Here is a 20,976-nt window from a genome sequence, read left to right as displayed (position 1 = left end):
GAGGGAAAAGCTGATGAGCTCCTTCCAGCTAGATATTTATCAGAACTTTTAGAAATTCACTCCCAACCTTCACACGGGAGAGACAAGGGGAGCAGAATATGACAGTGTTATTGAGTGGCAGGAATATAGTCTTGTTGATGTGACTCCTGAAACTGCATTACTATGGATCGGGGTCAAGACATCATTTAAATTGAAGCCAGTCAATTTGGGAACTAAACTGAAACAATAATAATTTTTCAAAAAGAGCATTTATTTTCAATGACTTCTCAATAAACTGAAATGTAGAAGCTATTGTTTAATTCACATCACTTCCTGAATTGACTGAGATAGTTGACTGGCCAACCCTGCTATGGCGCATGCTTCCTGATCACCCTACCCATTGTATTTGGAACGTGCCGGCAAGAGATTTTTAAAATGGACTGCACAGTGTACACATCAAATACATCTAGAATGTGTCACGTTTACTTGTAAAAGGTTTCTTATGTGTATATTGGTGGTGTGATTACACATTACACAGGCTCGGTGATTAGAGTGTTGATGACAACGACAGAGAAGGTAAAGTGTGGTTATACCTGTAGAGAGAGTGTAAATAAGGTATTATATACATCCAAGCAGATTAGACACAAAGCTTTAGGGACTAATCCAACACCCATGACAGAGAAGGTAAAGTGTGGTTATACCTGTAGAGAGAGTGTAAATAAGGTATTATATACATCCAAGCAGATTAGACACAAAGCTTTAGGGACTAATCCAACACCCATGACAGAGAAGGTAAAGTGTGGTTATACCTGTAGAGAGAGTGTGAATAAGGTAATATATACATCCAAGCAGATTAGACACAAAGCTTTAGGGACTAATCCAACACCCATGACAGAGAAGGTAAAGTGTGGTTATACCTGTAGAGAGAGTGTAAATAAGGTATTATATCCATCCAAGCACATTAGACACTTAGCTTTAGGGACTAATCCAACACCCTGGCAACCATGTTTTCGGGGGTTGTTTAAGACAATACCTCTCTGGTGTTGTGAGAAGGCTTCTTTTTTTTTTTACCTTTATTTAACCAGGCAAGTCAGTTAAGAACACATTCTTATTTTCAATGACGGCCTGGGAACAGTGGGTTAACTGCCTGTTCAGGGGCAGAACGACAGATTTGTACCTTGTCAGCTCGGGGGTTTGAACTCGCAACCTTCTGGTTACTAGTCCAACGCTCTAACCACTAGGCTACGCTGCTATGATTTTCTTTTCACACAGTAAACATTGCTTTTGAAAAAGCATGTATAAAATGCAAAGTGTAAAGTTTTTCTGATTGGTTCCCCATAGGAGAAGCCTTTTTGTTTCCAGGTAAAACTTTGCCTCGTCTAAAAATAGAAAGGGAAAAGAAGGTAAGGAATTTGACTGTCGGCCCTGCGTTAAAAATTAAAATTGGTTATAGAAAATTGTGATAAATAAATAAAAAGTATTCCAGTTTAATTTAACGACCCCAAAAAAATGGACAGAATGCCAAATAAATTCCGTGCCACGTGGTTTACACAAAACGACACCGGATTCAAAACGTCAAGTTTTCAATTGAAATGGTCATACAAATTATTGCAACCAATAGAATGTGATATATATATATATATATGGGTGATACAACCTTCCCAACTCTGCAGATTTTGTTGCGAAGAGACAGAATCATTAGATCACTTGTGTTGGTACTGTCCAAATGTAGGTTGTTTCTGGTCGCAGGTTCAGGAATGGTTGAAGGATAGAGACACTCTGTAAATAGCATTGTTGGGTGACATGACAAGGGTTAGGATGGGACTGGATGGTGTTCAGAGATAGATGGGAGGGGTTGATGGTAGCTGAAGGATGGGGCTGATGGTCTTCAGAGACAGATGGGAGGGGTTGATGGTAGCTGAAGGATGGGACTGGATGGTGTTCAGAGATAGATGGGAGGGGTTGATGGTAGCTGAAGGATGGGACTGATGGTCTTCAGAGATAGATGGGAGGGGTTGATGGTAGCTGAAGAATGGGACTGATGGTCTTCAGAGATAGATGGGAGGGGTTGATGGTAGCTGAAGGATGGGACTGGATGGTGTTCAGAGATAGATGGGAGGGGTTGATGGTAGCTGAAGAATGGGACTGATGGTCTTCAGAGATAGATGGGAGGGGTTGATGGTAGCTGAAGAATGGGACTGATGGTCTTCAGAGATAGATGGGAGGGGTTGATGGTAGCTGAAGGATGGGACTGGATGGTGTTCAGAGATAGATGGGAGGGGTTGATGGTAGCTGAAGAATGGGACTGATGGTCTTCAGAGATAGATGGGAGGGGTTGATGGTAGCTGAAGGATGGGACTGGATGGTGTTCAGAGAAAGATGGGAGGGTTGAGGGAGCTGAAGGATGGGACTGGATGGTCTTCAGAGATAGATGGGAGAGGTTGATGGTAGCTGAAGGCTGAGACTGTATTCTCTTCAGAGATAGATGGGAGGGGTTGATGGTAGCTGAAGGATGGGACTGGGTCTTCAGAGATAGATGGGAGGGGTTGATGGTAGCTGAAGAATGGGACTGGATGGTCTTCAGAGATAGATGGGAGGGGTTGATGGTAGCTGAAGAATGGGACTGATGGTCTTCAGAGATAGATGGGAGGGGTTGATGGTAGCTGAAGGGTGGGACTGATGGTCTTCAGAGATAGATGGGAGGGGTTGATGGTAGCTGAAGGATGGGACTGGATGGTGTTCAGAGATAGATGGGAGGAGTTGATGGTAGCTGAAGGATGGGACTGATGGTCTTCAGAGATGGGAGGGGTTGAGGGAAGCTGGGGCTGAGACTGGATTTTCTTCAGAGAGAGATGGGAGGGGTTGAGGGAGCTGAAGGCTGAGACTGGATCTCTTCAGAGAGAGATGGGAGGGGTTGAGGGGAGCTGAAGGCCGAGACTGTATTCTCTTCAGAGATAGATGGAAGGGGTTTAGGGAGCTGAAGGCTGAGACTGGATTCTCTTTAGAGATAGATGGGAAGGGTTGAGGGAGCTGAAGGCTGAGACTGGATTCTCTTCAGAGATGGATGGGAGGGGTTGATGGGAGCTGAAGGCTGAGACTGTATTCTCTTCAGAGATAGATGGGAGGGGTTGAGGGGAGCTGAAGGCTGTATTCTCTTCAGAGATAGATGGGAGGGGTTGAGGGGAACTGAAGGCTGAGACTGGATTCTCTTTAGAGATAGATGGGAGGGGTTGAGGGAGCTGAAGGCTGAGACTGTATTCTCTTCAGAGATGGATGGGAGGGGTTGATGGGAGCTGAAGGCTGAGACTGTATTCTCTTCAGAGATGGATGGGAGGGGTTGATGGGAGCTGAAGGCTGAGACTGTATTCTCTTCAGAGATAGATGGGAGGGGTTGAGGGGAGCTGAAGGCCGAGACTGTATTCTCTTCAGAGATAGATGGGAGGGGTTGAGGGGAGCTGAAGGCTGAGACTGGATTCTCTTTAGAGATAGATGGGAGGGGTTGAGGGAGCTGAAGGTTGAGATTGTATTCTCTTCAGAGATAGATGGGAGGGTTGAGGGGAGCTGAAGAACTGGATGGTCTTCAGAGATAGATGGGAGGGGTTGAGGGTAGCTGAAGGCTGGGACTGGATGGTGTTCAGAGAAAGATGGGAGGGGTTGAGGGTAGCTGAAGGAGCTGAACTAATGTAAAATATACCGTGTCCCTAAAATGTATATGGGGACAAAAATATACATATAAATACAACAATTGCAATGATTTTACTCAGCTACAGTTGATTTAAGGAAATTATTCATTTTAAATAAATTAATTAGGCCCTAATAGCTGGATTTCACCTGACTGGGCAGGGGTGTAGCCATGGGTGGTCCTGTGAGGGCATAAGCCCACCCACATGGGAGCCAGGCTCACCCACTGGGGAGCCAGGCCCAGCCACTGGAGAGCCAGGCCCAGCCACTGGGGAGCCAGGCCCAACCACTGGGGAGCCAGGCACAGCCAATCATAATACATTTTTTCCCCAAAGGTTCCTGGGCTGGGGTGGTTACATGTGGTCTGCGAAATGAATATTCAATTCCCTGACAACTCTAGTGGACATTCCTGAAGTCAGCATGCCAATGGTGAGCTCCTTCACACCTTGAGACATCTGTGGCTTTGTGTTGTGTGACAAAACTGCACATTTTAGAGTAGCCTTTTATTGTCCCCATCACAAGGTGCACCTGTATACTGATCATGCTGTTTAATCTTGATATGCCACACTTGTCAAGTGGATGGAATATCTTGGCAAAGGAGAAATGCTCACTAACAGGGATGTACACAAATTACTGAACATTAGAACATTAGAAACAACGAAGATTTTTGTACGTGTGGAATTTTTCTGGGATCTTTTATTTCAGCTCATGAAACATGGGCCCAGCACTTTGCGTATTGCATATATATATATTTTTTTCAGTATATACAGTACCAGTCAAAAGTTTGGACACACCTACTCATTCAAGGGTTTTTCTTTATTTTTACTATTTTCTACATTGTAGAAAAACTATGAAATAACACTTGGAATCATGTAGTATATTTGAGATTCTTCAAAGTAGCCACCCTTTGCCTTGATGACAGCTTTGTAAACTCTTGGCATTCTCTCAACCAGCTTCTCCTGGAATGCTTTTCCAACAGTCTTGAAGGAGTTCCCACATATGCTGAGCACTTGTATACTGCTTTTCCTTTTCCTGCGGTCCACATTATCCCAAACCATCTCAATTGGGTTGAGGTCAGGTGATTGTGGAGGCCAGATCATCTGATGTAGCATTCCATCACTCTCCTTCTTGGTCAAATAGCCTTAACACAGGCTGGAGGTGTGTTGGGTCATTGTCCTGTTCATTAACAGATGATAGTCCCACTAAGCACAAAAGAGATTGGATGGCATATCGCTGCAGAATACTGTGGTGGCCATGCTGATTAAGTGTGGCTTGAATTCTAAATAAATCACTGACGGTGTCACCAGCAAAGCATCCCCACACATCACCCCTCCTCCTCCATGCTTCACGGTGGGAACCACACACGTGGAGATCATTCGTTTACCTACTCTGCGTCTCACAAAGACACGCTGGTTGGAACCAAAAATCTCAAATTTGGACTTATCAGACCAAAGGGACATATTTCCACCGGTCTAATGTCCATTGCTCGTGTTTCTTCCTCAAAACTTCTTATGGCTTAGACTCTGCTACCGGGATCGATATGACAACAGCCAGTGAAAGTGCAGGGCGTCAAATTCAATCAACAGAAATCTCATAATTAAAATTCCTCAAACATACAAGTATTTTACACCATTTTAAAGATAAACGTGTTGTTAATCCCACCACAGTGTACGATTTCTAAAAGGCTTTACGACGCAAGCACACCAAACGATTATGTAAGGTGAATGCCTAGTCACAGAAAAACACAGTCACAAAAAGCTGAAATAGAGATAAAATGAATCACTATCCTTTGATGATCTTCATCAGATACATGTATGTTCTGTTCGATAAGGTTCATATTTATATCCAAAAATATGAGTTTACATTGATGCGTTATGTTCAGTAGTTCCAAAACATCCGGTGATTTTGCAGAGAGGAACATCAATTTACAGAAATACTCATAATAAACATTGATAAAAGATACAAGTGTTATACATGGAATTATAGATCCATTTCTTAATGCAACCGCTGTGATAGATTTTGTTTTAAACTTTAGGGGAAAGCACACCATGCAATAATCTGAGTACAGCGCTCAGACACAAAAACAAGATATACAGATATCTGTCATGTTGTGGAGTCAACAGAAGTCAGAAAGAGCATTATAGATATTCACTTACCTTTGATGATCTTCATCAGAATGCACTCCCAGGAATCCCAGTTTCACAATAAATGTTTGTTTTGTTCGATAAAGTCCATCATTTATGTCCAAATACCTCCTTGTTGTTCACGCATTTTGTTCACAAATCCAAATTCATGATGCGCGATCACTAGGTCCAGACGAAAAGTCAAAAAGTTCCATTACAGTCCGTAGAAACATGTAAAACAATATATAGAATCAATCTTTAGGATGTTTTTAACATATATCTTCAATAATCTTCCAACCGAAGAATTCCTTTGTCTTTAGAAATGAAAAGGAACGCAGCTCCCTTTCACGGGAGAGCGCGTGATCAGCTCATGGCAGACACCTGATTGAAAGTGCTCTCATTCCCTCCTCCTTCACAGTAGAAGTCTGAAACAATGTTCGAAAGACTGTTGACATCTAGTGGAAGCCTTAGGAAGTGCAACATGACCCCATAGACACTGTATATGCGATAGGCAATGAGTTGAAAAACTACAAACCTCAGATTTCCCACTTCTTGGTTGGATTTTTTTCTCAGGTTTTTGCCTGGCATATGAGTTCTGTTATACCCACAGACACCATTCAAACGGTGTTGGAAACCCCAGAGTGTTTCCTATTCACATCTACTTTAATTATATGCATATCTTAGCTTCTGGGCCTGAGTAGCAGACAGTTTACTCTGGGCACCTTATTCATCCAAGCTACTCAATACTGCCCCCATCCATAAGAAGTTTTAACCACTTGTATGACTTGGGTCATACAACATGCATCAACAGTCAATACTAGAGTCATCACTCTTAGCATGACGACATACGTTAGTTACTGTTAGCATAGGTTACATACGTATGGTTACATACAGTGGAAAGGAAAAGTATGTGAACCCCTTTGGAATTACCTGGATTTCTGCATAAAATAGTCATATAATTTATTCTGGTCTTCATCTTAGACATAACAATAGAAAAACACAGTGTGTTTAAACTAATAACACACAAAAATGTGTATGTTTTTTGTCTATATTGAATACATAATTCACAGTGTAGGTTGGAAAAAGTATTGTGAACCCCTAGGCTACTTACTTTTCCAAAGGATCATTGGTTAGGAGTCAGCTAACCTGGAGTCCAAACAATGAGATGAGACTGGAGATGTTGGTTAGAGCTGCCCTGCCCTATAAAAAACACTCACGAAATTTGAGTTTGCTAATCACAATAGGCATTGCCTGATGTGAACCATGCCTCGAACAAAAGAGATCTCAGAAGACCTAAAATTGCAAATTGTTGACTTGCATGAAGCTGGAAAGGGTTACAAAAATATATCTAAAAGCCGTGATGTTCATCAATCAGACAAATTGTCTATAAATGGAGAAAGTTCATTACTGTTGCTACTCTCCCTAGGAGTGGCCGTCCTGCAAAGATGACTGCAAGAGTACAGCACATAATGCTCAACGAGGTTAAGAAGAATCCTAGAGTGTCAGCTAAAGACTTACAGAAATCTCTGGAACATGCTAACATCTCTGTTGACGAGTCTACGATATGTGAAAAACACTAAACAAGAATGATGTTCATGGGAGGACACCACGGAAGAAGCCACTGCTGTCCACAAAAAACATTGCTGCAAGTCTGAAGTTTGCAAAAGAGCACCTGGATGTTCCACAGCACTCCTGGCAACATATTCTGTGGACAGATTAAACTAAAATTGAGTTGTTAGGAAGGAACACTCAACACTATGTGAAGAGCAAAAATGGGCACAGCACAGCAACCTCTAAACCTCATCCCAACTGTAAACTATGGTGGAGGGAGCATCATGGTTTGGGGCTGCTTTGCTGCCTCAGGGCCTGGACAGCTTGCTATCATCGACGGAGAAATGATTTCCCAAGTTTATCAAGACAGTTTTCAGGAGAATGTAAGGCTTTCTGTCTGCCAATTGAAGCTCAACAGATGTTGAGTGATGCAACAGGACAACGACCCAAAACACAAAAGTAAATCAACAGCTGAATGGCTTTAACAGAAGAAAATGCGCCTTCTGGAGTGACCCAGTCTGAGTCCTGACCTCAACCCAATTTAAGAGGCTGTGGCATGACCTCGAGAGCGGATCACACCAGACATATTCAGAATACTGCTGAACTGAAACAGTTTTGTGAAGGTGAATGGTCCAAAATTCCTCCATGATTGTTGTGCAGGTCTGATCCGCACCTACAGAAAATGTTTGGTTGAGGTTATTGGTGCCAAAGGAAGGTCAACCAGTTATTAAATCCAAGGGTTCACATACTTTTCCCACCCTGCACTGTGAATATTTACACAGTGTGTTCAATAAAGACACGAACATGTATAATTGTCTGTGTGTTATTAGTTTAAGCGGACTGTGTTTGTCTATTGATGTGACTTCGATGAATATCTGCTAAAATTGTATGACCAATTTATATTCCAAAGGGTTCACATACTTTTTCTTGATGTTGTATGTTACTATTAGCATAGATTGCATATCCTGGCTACGTATGTTACTATTAGCATAGATTGCATATCCTGGCTACGTATGTTACTATTAGCATAGATTGCATATCCTGGCTACATATGTTACTATTAGCATAGATTGCATATCCTGGCTACATATGTTACTATTAGCATTGTTAGGTTCTTATTTTTCAGAGTAAATAACTCATGGACACTAGAGAAGCTTTAACCAAGTTTAATTCTTCCCAAAGGTTCTGTACAGCTGTATTCATACAACCCAACACTTCTCCCATCCATATCTATATATATATCCCACTTAAGACACTTCTCCTTCTCTCTAATCCTTCTTATGGTTTAACAGGAAAAGAGTAACAAGATACCAAACCCTTATAACTCGCTTCAGGTGACCTGTCCTCACCTCCTGACCTCAACCCCTCCTTCACCTAATCCACAGATGTCCATCTGTCTCCCCTGTATCAACACATCGCTGTCCTCACCTCCTGACCTCAACCCTTCCTTCACCTAATCCACAGATGTCCATCTGTCTCCCCTGTATCAACACATCGCTGTCCTCACCTCCTGACCTCAACCCCTCCTTCACCTAATCCACAGATGTCCATCTGTCTCCCCTGTATCAACACATCGCTGTCCTCACCTCCTGACCTCAACCCCTCCTTCACCTAATCCACAGATGTCCATCTGTCTCCCCTGTATCAACACATCGCTGTCCTCACCTCCTGACCTCAACCCCTCCTTCACCTAATCCACAGATGTCCATCTGTCTCCCCTGTATCAACACATCGCTGTCCTCACCTCCTGACCTCAACCCCTCCTTCACCTAATCCACAGATGTCCATCTGTCTCCCCTGTATCAACACATCGCTGTCCTCACCTCCTGACCTCAACCCTTCCTTCACCTAATCCACAGATGTCCATCTGTCTCCCCTGTATCAACACATCGCTGTCCTCACCTCCTGACCTCAACCCCTCCTTCACCTAATCCACAGATGTCCATCTGTCTCCCCTGTATCAACACATCGCTGTCCTCACCTCCTGACCTCAACCCTTCCTTCACCTAATCCACAGATGTCCATCTGTCTCCCCTGTATCAACACATCGCTGTCCTCACCTCCTGACCTCAACCCTTCCTTCACCTAATCCACAGATGTCCATCTGTGTCCCCTGTATCAACACATCGCTGTCCTCACCTCCTGACCTCAACCCCTCCTTCACCTAATCCACAGATGTCCATCTGTCTCCCCTGTATCAACACATCGCTGTCCTCACCTCCTGACCACAACCCTTCCTTCACCTAATCCACAGATGTCCATCTGTCTCCCCTGTATCAACACATCGCTGTCCTCACCTCCTGACCACAACCCCTCCTTCACCTAATCCACAGATGTCCATCTGTCTCTATCAACACGGTGCTCTGCTCCCTTCCACCCAATACATTCCAACACATTCCACAGCTCTCCGTCTTTCTGCAGAGACCCAGTCTCTTTTACTACTATGCGTTTAATCTATCTATGTTTTAAATATCTCGATGTTGAAAATGTCAAATCCAACAGCATAGATTATGTATCGTGGTTACATACAGTATATTACTAGTAGCATGGGTTACATATCATGTGGCCTGTCCCTGTCCCTGTCCTTTCCAGGTTGGGTCGTCAATTCCAGTCACACAGGCTGCGTGCCAAATGGTACCCTGTCCCCTACATTGTGCACAACCTTTGACCAGGATCCATAAGGTAGCCACAAAAGTATTGCACTATAAAGAAAATAGGATGCCATTTGGGACACTGGCTAGAGAAAATCCACAGATGTCCATCTGTCTCCCTGCCTCTGTCCTCCGTCATGTCCTCCCTAATAGAGCACTGTGTCCATCTGGTCCCAGGCATCCTCATTCCTCTGCTCATCCCTCCTTCACCTAATCTACAGATGTCCATCTGTCTCCCTCTCTCCCCTGTATCAACACAGCGCTCTCCTCACCTCTCTGCTCTCAACCTTCCTTCACCTAATCCTTCAGATGTCCATCTGTCTCTATCTCTCTCTCTCTCCCTTCCACCCAATCTTCCTTCTCTCTCTCTGTCTTCCACTCTCTCTCTGTCTCTCTCTCATTCTCTATCTCGCTTGTCCTCATTCCAACCCTTCCTTCAGCTCTCTCTGCAGAGACTTCAGTCTCTTTTACTCTATCTCTAATCTATCTATGTTTTTATCTATTTAAAATTCAAATCTGTTATGTATCTCACATACAGTATATTACAGTAGCATGGGTTACATATCCCTGTCCAGCTGTCTCTCTCCTTTCCAGGTCTTGGTCTTTGCTACTTCTGAACACAGGCTGGCATGGTATCCTGTAATCCCCATCATTGTGCACAACCTTGGACCAGGATCCATATTGGTAAAAAAGCTATTGCACTATCAACTAGCCTTGTGGTTAAAGCTGAGAAAACGAAGGTTGGGAGTTTGATCCACGACCTAGTCATGTCTCCCTAAACACTGGGACCATCTGATCCCAGGCATCCCTCATTCCACTTACCATTGATGATATACTGAAGAATGGGGATAAGGGCCTGGGATAGACTAGCGTTGTGTCCAGGGGGTGTACTGTACATCAAGCTGCCTCACTACAGAAACAAGAGAAAGACTAGTGTCCTGTCCAGGGGGTGTCCTGGTACATCAAGCTGCCTCACTAAGAAACAGGAGATAGACTAGTGTCCTGTCCAGGGGGTGTACTGTACATCAAGCTGTCTCACTACAGAAACAAGAGATAGACTAGTGTCCTGTCCAGGGGGTGTACTGTACATCAATTCTGCCTCACTACAGAAACAAGAGAAAGACAGCTGTCCTGTCCATTGGGGTGTACTGTAACATCATGATACTGTCCCCATCACTACTGGAAACATATTGGAGAAAGACCAGTGTCCTGTCAACAGCCTTGGGTTAAAGTGAGATTGGAAGGTTGGGAGTTTGATGACCTACAGAAAACAGGGATAGACTAGTGTCCTGTCCAGGGGTGTACCATTGATGATATCAAGAATGGGGATACAGAAACAGGGAAAGACTAGTGTCCTGTCCAGGGGTGTCCTGTACATCAAGCTGCCTCACTAAGAAACAGGAGATAGACTAGTGTCCTGTCCAGGAGGTGTCCTGTACATCAAGCTGTCTCACTACGAAACAGGAGATAGACTAGTGTCCTGTCCAGGGGGTGTACTGTACATCAAGCTGTCTCACTACAGAAACAAGAGATAGACTAGTGTCCTGTCCAGGGGGTGTACTGTACATCAAGCTGTCTCACTACGGAAACAGGAGATAGACTAGTGTCCTGTCCAGGGGGTGTACTGTACATCAAGCTGTCTCACTACAGAAACAAGAGATAGACTAGTGTCCTGTCCAGGGGGTGTACTGTACATCAAGCTGTCTCACTACGGAAACAGGAGAAAGACTAGTGTCTTGTCCAGGGGGTGTACTGTACATCAAGCTGCCTCACTACATAAACAAGAGAAAGACTAGTGTCTTGTCCAGTGGGTGTACTGTACATCAAGCTGCCTCACTACAGAAACGGGATTGACTAGTGTCCTGTCCAGGGGATATACTGTACATCAAGCTGTCTAAATACAGTTACAAGAGATAGACTAGTGTCCTGTCCAGGGGATGTACTGTACATCAAGCTTTCACACTAGATAAACAGGAGATAGACTAGGCTCCTGTCCAGGGGGTGTACTGTACATCAAGCTTTCACACTAGATAAACAGGAGATAGACTAGGCTCCTGTCCAGGGGGTGTACTTATACGTCAAGGTTTTCTTATTTAGGATCACAAATTTGTTTACGTATCTGTTAGTGAACATTTCTTATTTGTCAAGATAATCCATCCACCTGACAGGTGTGGCATATCAATAAGCTGATTAAACATAATCATTACACAGGAGCAACTTGTGCTGGGGATAATAAATGTCCACTCTAAAATGTGAAGTTTTGTCAAACAACACAATGCCACAGATGTCGTCCATATTTTTATATATTATTAATTCCACCCCTTTACCTAGATTGGTGGGTATTGGGTATATGTTGTGAAATTGGTAGATCTTACTTTTTAGATATTGCTGCACTGTCAGAGATAGGAGCTCAAGCATTTCCCTACACCTGCAATAACATCTGCTAAACACGTGTGTGTGATCTATAAAACTTGATTTGATTTCACACTTTTTGAGGGAACGTGCAATTGGCATGCTGACTGCAGGAATATCCACCAGAGCTGTTGCCAGAGAATTTAATATTAGTGTCTCTACCATAAGCCGCCTCCAACGTCATTTTAGAGAATTTGTCAATTACGTCCAACTGGCTTCACAACCGCAGGCCACGTGTAACTGTAACAGTATAGACTTTACGTCCATCCCCTCGACCTGGGCGCGAACCAGGGAAGCTCTGCACACATCAACAGTCATCCTCGAAGCATCGTTACCCATCGCTCCACAAAAGCCGCGTCCCTTGCAGAGCAAAGGGGAACCACTACTTCAAGGTCTCGGAGCAAGTGACGTCACAGATTGAAACGCTATTTAGCGCGCACCACCACTAAACTAGCTAGCCGTTTCACGTCCGTTACACAACCACACCAGACCAGGGACCTCCACATCCGTCTTCTTCACCTGCGGGATCGTCTGAGACCAGTCACCCAGACAGCTGATCAAACGGATGAGTTTTTTTGTCTGTAACAAAGCCCTTTCTTGGTGAAAACGCATTCTGATTGACTGGGCCTGGCTCCTCGGTTGGTGGGCCTATGCCCTCCCTGGCCCAGCCATGGCTGCACTCCTGCTCAGTCGTGAAATCCATAGTCCTAGTGCAGATATTTCAATTTACTGAATTTGTTTATATGAACTGTAACTCAGTAAAATCGTTGAAATTGTTGCATGTTGCGTTTATATTTTTTGGTACATTAGAGGGCCTTTTTTGGTACATTAGAGGGCCTAATGCATACCATTTGGAGAGAGGGAGGGGAGAGAGTGAGAGGGTGAAGGAGCTGGAGAGACAGTGAATGAGAGGGAGAGGGTGAAGGAGAGGGAGAGGGGGAGAGGGAATGGGGAAGAGGGTGAAGGAGCTGGAGAGAAGGAGGGGGTGGAAGGAGAGGGAGAGGAGCTGGAGGGTGAAGGAGAGAGAGGTGAAGGAGAGGGAGAGGGGAGAGGGGGAAGATGGTGGGGAAGAGGGGGAGAGGGAGTGAAGGAAGAGGGAGAGGGGGAGAGGGAGTGGGGAAGAGGGGTGAAGGAGAGGGAGAGGGGAGAGGGAGTGGGGAAGAGGGTGAAGGAGAGGGAGAGGGGGGGAGAGGGTGAGGAGGGAGTGGGGAAGATGGTGAAGGAGAGGGAGAGGGGGAGAGGGAGATGGGAGAAGAGGGTGAAGGAGAGGGAGAGGGGAGAGGGAGGGGGAAGAGGGTGGGGAGGGAGAGGGGAGAGGGAGTGGGGAAGAGGGTGAAGGAGGGGAGAGGGGAGAGGGAGATGGGGAAGAGGGTGAAGGAGAGGGGAGAGGGGAGAGGGAAGGAGAGGGAGAGGGGGAGAGGGAGTGGGGAAGAGGGTGAAGGAGAGGGAGAGGGGGAGAGGGAGTGGGGAAGAGGGTGAAGGAGCTGGAGAGACGGTAAAGGAGAGGGAGAGGGGGAGAGGTTGAAGGAGTGAGGGAGGAGAGAATAGTTTATATAATAGAGAAAGTCTAGGGATTATAGTTCCTGTAATTGTTTTCCCCTTTATGTCCATAGATGGAATGAGATAAGTAGAGGCAAGTTCTCTATCATATTTCCCTCTATATACTGTAGAATACCCCTACTCTACGCCTGGAAGAACACTGGGAGACTAAGCCCCATTTAACAACATCAAATCTCATTAAAAATCTGTTCATATACACCCCAAGAAGTTTAAGACACTTCAGAAAAACATTCTGACTAGTGAACACTATGGTCATTTTCATGTTTTCATAAATTCATATAATGTTTGTGAATCACGTACACTAAGGCAGTTGTAAACTTTCTATAGCCATGTAAGTGGAGGAAAGCGGACATGCGTTTGGACAACTAATAGACACCGCAGGAAATGAAACCTAATGAAAACATCTGTCTCGTCCAGGACCAGAGTCGACAGAGACCGATGCACCAAAGCCAACCAGAGCTACAGTAGGCGTGGAAAAGATGAGACAGATGCACCATAGCCAATCAGAGCTACAGTAGGCGTGGAAAAGATGAGACCGGTGCACCATAGCCAATCAGAGCTACAGTAGGCGTGGAAAAGATGAGACCGGTGCACCATAGCCAATCAGAGCTACAGTAGGCGTGGAAAAGATGAGACCGGTGCACCATAGCCAATCAGAGCTACAGTAGGCGTGGAAAAGATGAGACCGGTGCACCATAGCCAATCAGAGCTACAGTAGGCGTGGAAAAGATGAGACCGGTGCACCATAGCCAATCAGAGCTACAGTAGACGTGGATAAGATGGGACCGGTGCACCATAGCCAATCAGAGCTACAGTAGGCGTGGAAAAGATGAGACCGGTGCACCATAGCCAATCAGAGCTACAGTAGGCATGGAAAAGATGAGACCGGTGCACCATAGCCAATCAGAGCTACAGTAGGCGTGGAAAAGATGAGACCGGTGCACCATAGCCAATCAGAGCTACAGTAGGCATGGAAAAGATGAGACCGGTGCACCATAGCCAATCAGAGCTACAGTAGGCATGGAAAAGATGAGACCGGTGCACCATAGCCAATCAGAGCTACAGTAGGCGTTTAAAAGATGAGACCGTGCACCATAGCCAATCAGAGCTACAGTAGGCATTTAAAAGATGAGACCGGTGCACCATAGCCAATCAGAGCTACAGTAGGCATGGAAAAGATGAGACCGGTGCACCATAGCGAATCAGAGCTACAGTAGGCGTTTAAAAGATGAGACCGGTGCACCATAGCCAATCAGAGCTACAGTAGGCGTGGAAAAGATGAGACCGGTGCACCATAGCCAATCAGAGCTACAGTAGGCGTTTAAAAGATGAGACCGGTGCACCATAGCCAATCAGAGCTACAGTAGGCGTTTAAAAGATGAGACCGGTGCACCATAGCCAATCAGAGCTACAGTAGGCGTGGAAAAGATGAGACCGGTGCACCATAGCCAATCAGAGCTACAGTAGGCGTGGATAAGATGAGACCGGTGCACCATAGCCAATCAGAGCTACAGTAGGCATGGAAAAGATGAGACCGGTGCACCATAGCCAATCAGAGCTACAGTAGGCATGGAAAAGATGAGACCGGTGCACCATAGCGAATCAGAGCTACAGTAGGCGTTTAAAAGATGAGACCGGTGCACCATAGCCAATCAGAGCTACAGTAGGCGTTTAAAAGATGAGACCGGTGCACCATAGCCAATCAGAGCTACAGTAGGCGTGGAAAAGATGAGACCGGTGCACCATAGCCAATCAGAGCTACAGTAGGCGTTTAAAAGATGAGACCGGTGCACCATAGCCAATCAGAGCTACAGTAGGCGTTTAAAAGATGAGACCGAGTGCACCATAGCCAATCAGAGCTACAGTAGGCGTGGAAAAGATGAGACCGGTGCACCATAGCCAATCAGAGCTACAGTAGGCGTGGAAAGATGAGACCGGTGCACCATAGCCAATCAGAGCTACAGTAGGCGTGGAAAAGATGAGACCGGTGCACCATAGCCAATCAGAGCTACAGTAGGCGTTTAAAAGATGAGACCGGTGCACCATAGCCAATCAGAGCTACAGTAGGCGTGGAAAAGATGAGACCGGTGCACCATAGCCAATCAGAGCTACAGTAGGCGTGGAAAAGATGAGACCGGTGCACCATAGCCAATCAGAGCTACAGTAGGCGTGGAAAAGATGAGACCGGTGCACCATAGCCAATCAGAGCTACAGTAGGCGTGGAAAAGATGAGACCGGTGCACCATAGCCAATCAGAGCTACAGTAGGCATGGAAAAGATGAGACCGGTGCACCATAGCCAATCAGAGCTACAGTAGGCGTGGAAAGATGAGACCGGTGCACCATAGCCAATCAGAGCTACAGTAGGCGTGGAAAAGATGAGACCGGTGCACCATAGCCAATCAGAGCTACAGTAGGCGTGGAAAAGATGAGACCGGTGCACCATAGCCAATCAGAGCTACAGTAGGCGTGGAAAAGATGAGACCGGTGCACCATAGCCAATCAGAGCTACAGTAGGCGTGGAAAAGATGAGACCGGTGCACCATAGCCAATCAGAGCTACAGTAGGCGTGGAAAAGATGAGACCGGTGCACCATAGCCAATCAGAGCTACAGTAGGCGTGGAAAAGATGAGACCGGTGCACCATAGCCAATCAGAGCTACAGTAGGCGTGGAAAAGATGAGACCGGTGCACCATAGCCAATCAGAGCTACAGTAGGCGTGGATAAGATGAGACCGGTGCACCATAGCCAATCAGAGCTACAGTAGGCGTGGAAAAGATGAGACCGGTGCACCATAGCCAATCAGAGCTACAGTAGGCGTGGATAAGATGAGACCGGTGCACCATAGCCAATCAGAGCTACAGTAGGCGTGGAAAAGATGAGACCGGTGCACCATAGCCAATCAGAGCAACAGTAGGCGTGGAAAAGATGAGACCGATGCACCATAGCCAATCAGAGCTACAGTAGGCGTGGAAAAGATGAGACCGGTGCACCATAGCCAATCAGAGCTACAGTAGGCGTGGAAAAGATGAGACCGGTGCACCATAGCCAATCAGAGCTACAGTAGGCGTGGAAAAGATGAGACCGACCATGCACCATAGCCAATCAGAGCTACAGTAGGCGTGGAAAAGATGAGACCGGTGCACCATAGCCAATCAGAGCTACAGTAGGCGTGGAAAAGATGAGACCGGTGCACCATAGCCAATCAGAGCTACAGTAGGCGTGGAAAAGATGAGACCGGTGCACCATAGCCAATCAGAGCTACAGTAGGCGTTTAAAAGATGAGACCGGTGCACCATAGCCAATCAGAGCTACAGTAGGCGTGGAAAAGATGAGACCGGTGCACCATAGCCAATCAGAGCTACAGTAGGCGTGGAAAAGATGAGACCGTGCACCATAGCCAATCAGAGCTACAGTAGGCGTGGAAAAGATGAGACCGGTGCACCATAGCCAATCAGAGCTACAGTAGGCGTGGAAAAGATGAGACCGGTGCACCATAGCCAATCAGAGCTACAGTAGGCGTTTAAAAGATGAGACCGGTGCACCATAGCCAATCAGAGCTACAGTAGGCGTGGAAAAGATGAGACCGGTGCACCATAGCCAATCAGAGCTACAGTAGGCGTGGAAAAGATGAGACCGGTGCACCATAGCCAATCAGAGCTACAGTAGGCGTTTAAAAGATGAGACCGGTGCACCATAGCCAATCAGAGCTACAGTAGGCATGGAAAAGATGAGACCGGTGCACCATAGCCAATCAGAGCTACAGTAGGCGTGGAAAAGATGAGACCGGTGCACCATAGCCAATCAGAGCTACAGTAGGCGTGGAAAAGATGAGACCGGTGCACCATAGCCAATCAGAGCTACAGTATGCGTGGAAAAGATGAGACCGGTGCACCATAGCCAATCAGAGCTACAGTAGGCGTTTAAAAGATGACGGCAACAGACATGGCAGTTCTGCTTCTAGCTCCTTATAAACTTTGCAGTATATTATTTGTGTGTGTGTGTGTGTGTTATTTCTTATATTATCAGCCAAGAACTTTTTTGTTGTGTTATTACATACAGTCGGAAATAACTTTTGGATTTCAAGAGCAGCGTTAGCTCACTCCAGAGAATTTGTTTCCACCACGGAGTCCAATGGCGGCGAGCTTTACATCACTCCAGTCCACGCTTGGTATTGCGCATGGTGATTTTAGGATTGTGTGCAGCTGCTCGGGCGTGGAATCCAATTTCCCGATGAACAGTTCTTGTGCTGACGTTGCTTCCAGAGGCAGTTTGGAACTCGATAGTGAGTGTTGCAACCGAGGACAGACGATTTTTACACTTCAGCACCTGGCTGTCCCATTCTGTGAGCCTGTGTGGCCTACCACTTCAGCTGAGCCCGATGTTGCTCCTAGACGTTTCCATTTCACAATAACAACACTTACAGTTGACTGGGGCAGCTCTAGCAGGGCAGACATTTGATGAACTGACTTGTTGGAAAGGTGACATCCTATGATGGTGCTACGTTGAAAGTCACTGAGCTCTTTAGTAAGGCCATTCTACTACTAATGTTTGTCTATGGAGATTGCACGGCCGTGTGCTCTATTTTATACACCTGTCAGCAACGGGTGTGGCTGAAATAGAATCCACTAATTTGAAAGGTTGTCCACTTACTTAAAAAAAATATACTGTATATTGTGTATGTATAGGGCAGTTACTGTACCTTAAGGGTGTATAAACCCAGTTCCCATGCATAATTTAGCTATCAGGAGCCTGGTGGGGCCTTTTGGAAACTTGACAAATGACACCCTATTACCTATGTAGTGCACTACTTTGATCAGGGCGCTGGTAGAAAGTAGTGCACTATGTTGGGAATAGGGTGCCATTTGGGATGCTGACAACAAATTCTGTGAAGATTCAGGAAACGGAGGAACGTTGGATCGCACTATGGTTATTGCCACCCCCATCTGTCCATAGAATGTTATTCATTATGAACTGAAAGGCTAAATTGGTCCTGCATCTGCACTCCTGCTCTGAGAATGATATGGATATATGGGGTCAGGGCGCAGGGTTTAGTCATAAGGGCTTTCTTTCATATCATTCAATCACTGTTGATAAACAGAATTAGAATAGGCTTTACAGGTGTTAGATCTTAATTTGACAAGTTTCGTTGCAGGAGTAAAATAATCCTTCAGCAGGTGGATTTGATGGTTGTTGTTTTTTAAGAGAAGATTCTGTATGAGAAATGAATATAGTTTAATGTGCGATCTAGTGAGAGAATAAGAACTGCAGGTTTTTGTAGAATTTATGTAATTCACAAGGCTCTTTTGAATTTACAACAGAGTGAAAAATGTATGCTATCGATCAGTTTTGGGATCCGTGATTAACTTAACCAGGTGTGTTAGTACTGGTCAGCAGGACTGAAGAACATGGATCCATGCTAATGCATTGTAGTGTGTTGTTAGCGACAACCTCAACCTTGAGATGACAAGATGTCTCCCGCTATTGTTCTGTCAACGTTGTCCCCTGCAGTTATAACTGTTCCAGCATGTACCACTTACCTGCTACTGTTGTGCATTTATCTTGTGTACATATACACTTTGTACCTCACCCTCACCCTCATCCTTATCCCTGACTTTAACAATGTGTGTTTTTTTTCAACAAATAAAACACACACGAGCAAAAGAAAAGTCAGTGTGTTCTGCATGTCAGATCACGACGACTTCCTCATAACCCCACTATGCTACACTCTTCCAAAAGAAAAGTCAATATGTTCTGCATGTCAGATCACGACGACTTCCTCATAACCCCACTATGCTACACTCTTCCAAAAGAAAACTGACAAATGCTGAACCATTATATGTGGGAAAAAAACATATTTTTTATTGTCATTTCTCCTCTCCAGGTCCGGCAGCAAAGAAGAAATATGTGAGTTACAATGACCTTGTGATCTAAGAGCCGTCACCGGAGAGAGGGACATGATGGATGGAGATGCTTGGTCTCCTGCCCCGTTGGCAACGAAAGAAAAAGAATGTTTATGTTCATGCTGCTCTATTGCCCACTCACACCCCGGAACCCTCGCACCAAAGGAACCCCCGGAACTCCGGAACAGGACAGGGACAATGGGTGGGTTCTGGGTTCTAAGAGCTTTCTATTCAACCACAAGATTCTGTGTGGCAAACTGATGTTTTCAACATGGTTACGATGGAATGGAAAAGACCAAAAAAGAGACATACTGTTGGTGTAAAACGTCAAGAAAAAATGTAAAGAAAATCAAGACAGTTCTGATGGGCAAAAAATATCTACTTAAATCATTTGTTTTGCAAAATGATTGCAAAGAAAATAAGAAGCACAGACCCTCCCTGCTGGCTCTACAACCCCCCCTGTGCCCCCTCCGGGTTAGGGTGGTCATCTCTGCCGACCCCTCAGAGATGGTCCCCCACTCCCTAGAGATGTGTCTCTACAGGTACACAGGCTGCAGCAGGAGGACTAACTGTACTTGTACCTGCCTGTACCTTCAATGGAGGCTGTTTCTTGTCTTTTAATGTCCTTCCAAAATGCAAGTTTTCCAAAATTCCTGTCAAAAAAAAAGTGTGTGGTTCTATTGGCCTATCTGTTACATTTGTTGTTAAATTTTTAACATCAAACTTTCTTTTTTTGCTTGTCTGTTTTTTCCTTCCTTGCTTCTTGGACGCACATTCAATTAAAGCCATATTCTTTGAGATGTTCCGATGTTCATGTTTTTTTTTTTTAGAGATAAAGTCATTGTATTTATTTAAGGGGTGGTTTTATGTGGGCTCACAAGCAAGAGGTACAGTGCTTGCTTTACCCCTTCCCGTATGTGTGTGTGTTTCCACAGACATGTTTTCAGTATGTTGTAAGGGTACAGTATTGACCATCGACTGTGTTTCTAAATGGACTAAAAGAGAGCTCCAGTCCAGTCAAGGCTTTGTTGGCTCGATATAAAAAACTCCAATGACTCAGATTTAACAAGGTATATGTCCCCGTGTAGAAGTTGTCAATGCATGCCAGCTATGTTTG

The 20,976-nt window shown here is 45.2% G+C and overlaps 1 protein-coding gene across 2 annotated transcripts in view; it reads left to right on the top strand.

Annotated features, from left to right (window-relative positions):
- The window catches only part of LOC118400637 (metabotropic glutamate receptor 7), a 512,169-nt gene extending 491,488 nt beyond the window's left edge, over positions 1–20,681 (top strand). For both annotated transcript variants that reach the window (XM_052474151.1, XM_052474153.1), the window contains one exon: positions 19,841–20,681. In XM_052474151.1, coding sequence (XP_052330111.1) covers positions 19,841–19,890 — 50 coding nt within the window. In that variant the 3' untranslated portion in view covers positions 19,891–20,681. The remainder of the gene's footprint in view (positions 1–19,840) is intronic.
- Positions 20,682–20,976: the final 295 nt, after the last annotated feature.

The sequence above is a fragment of the Oncorhynchus keta genome, chromosome 21 (assembly GCF_023373465.1).
Source record: "Oncorhynchus keta strain PuntledgeMale-10-30-2019 chromosome 21, Oket_V2, whole genome shotgun sequence".
Classification (NCBI taxonomy): Eukaryota; Metazoa; Chordata; class Actinopteri; order Salmoniformes; family Salmonidae; genus Oncorhynchus; species Oncorhynchus keta.
This window is presented reverse-complemented; position numbering and strand designations above follow the sequence as displayed.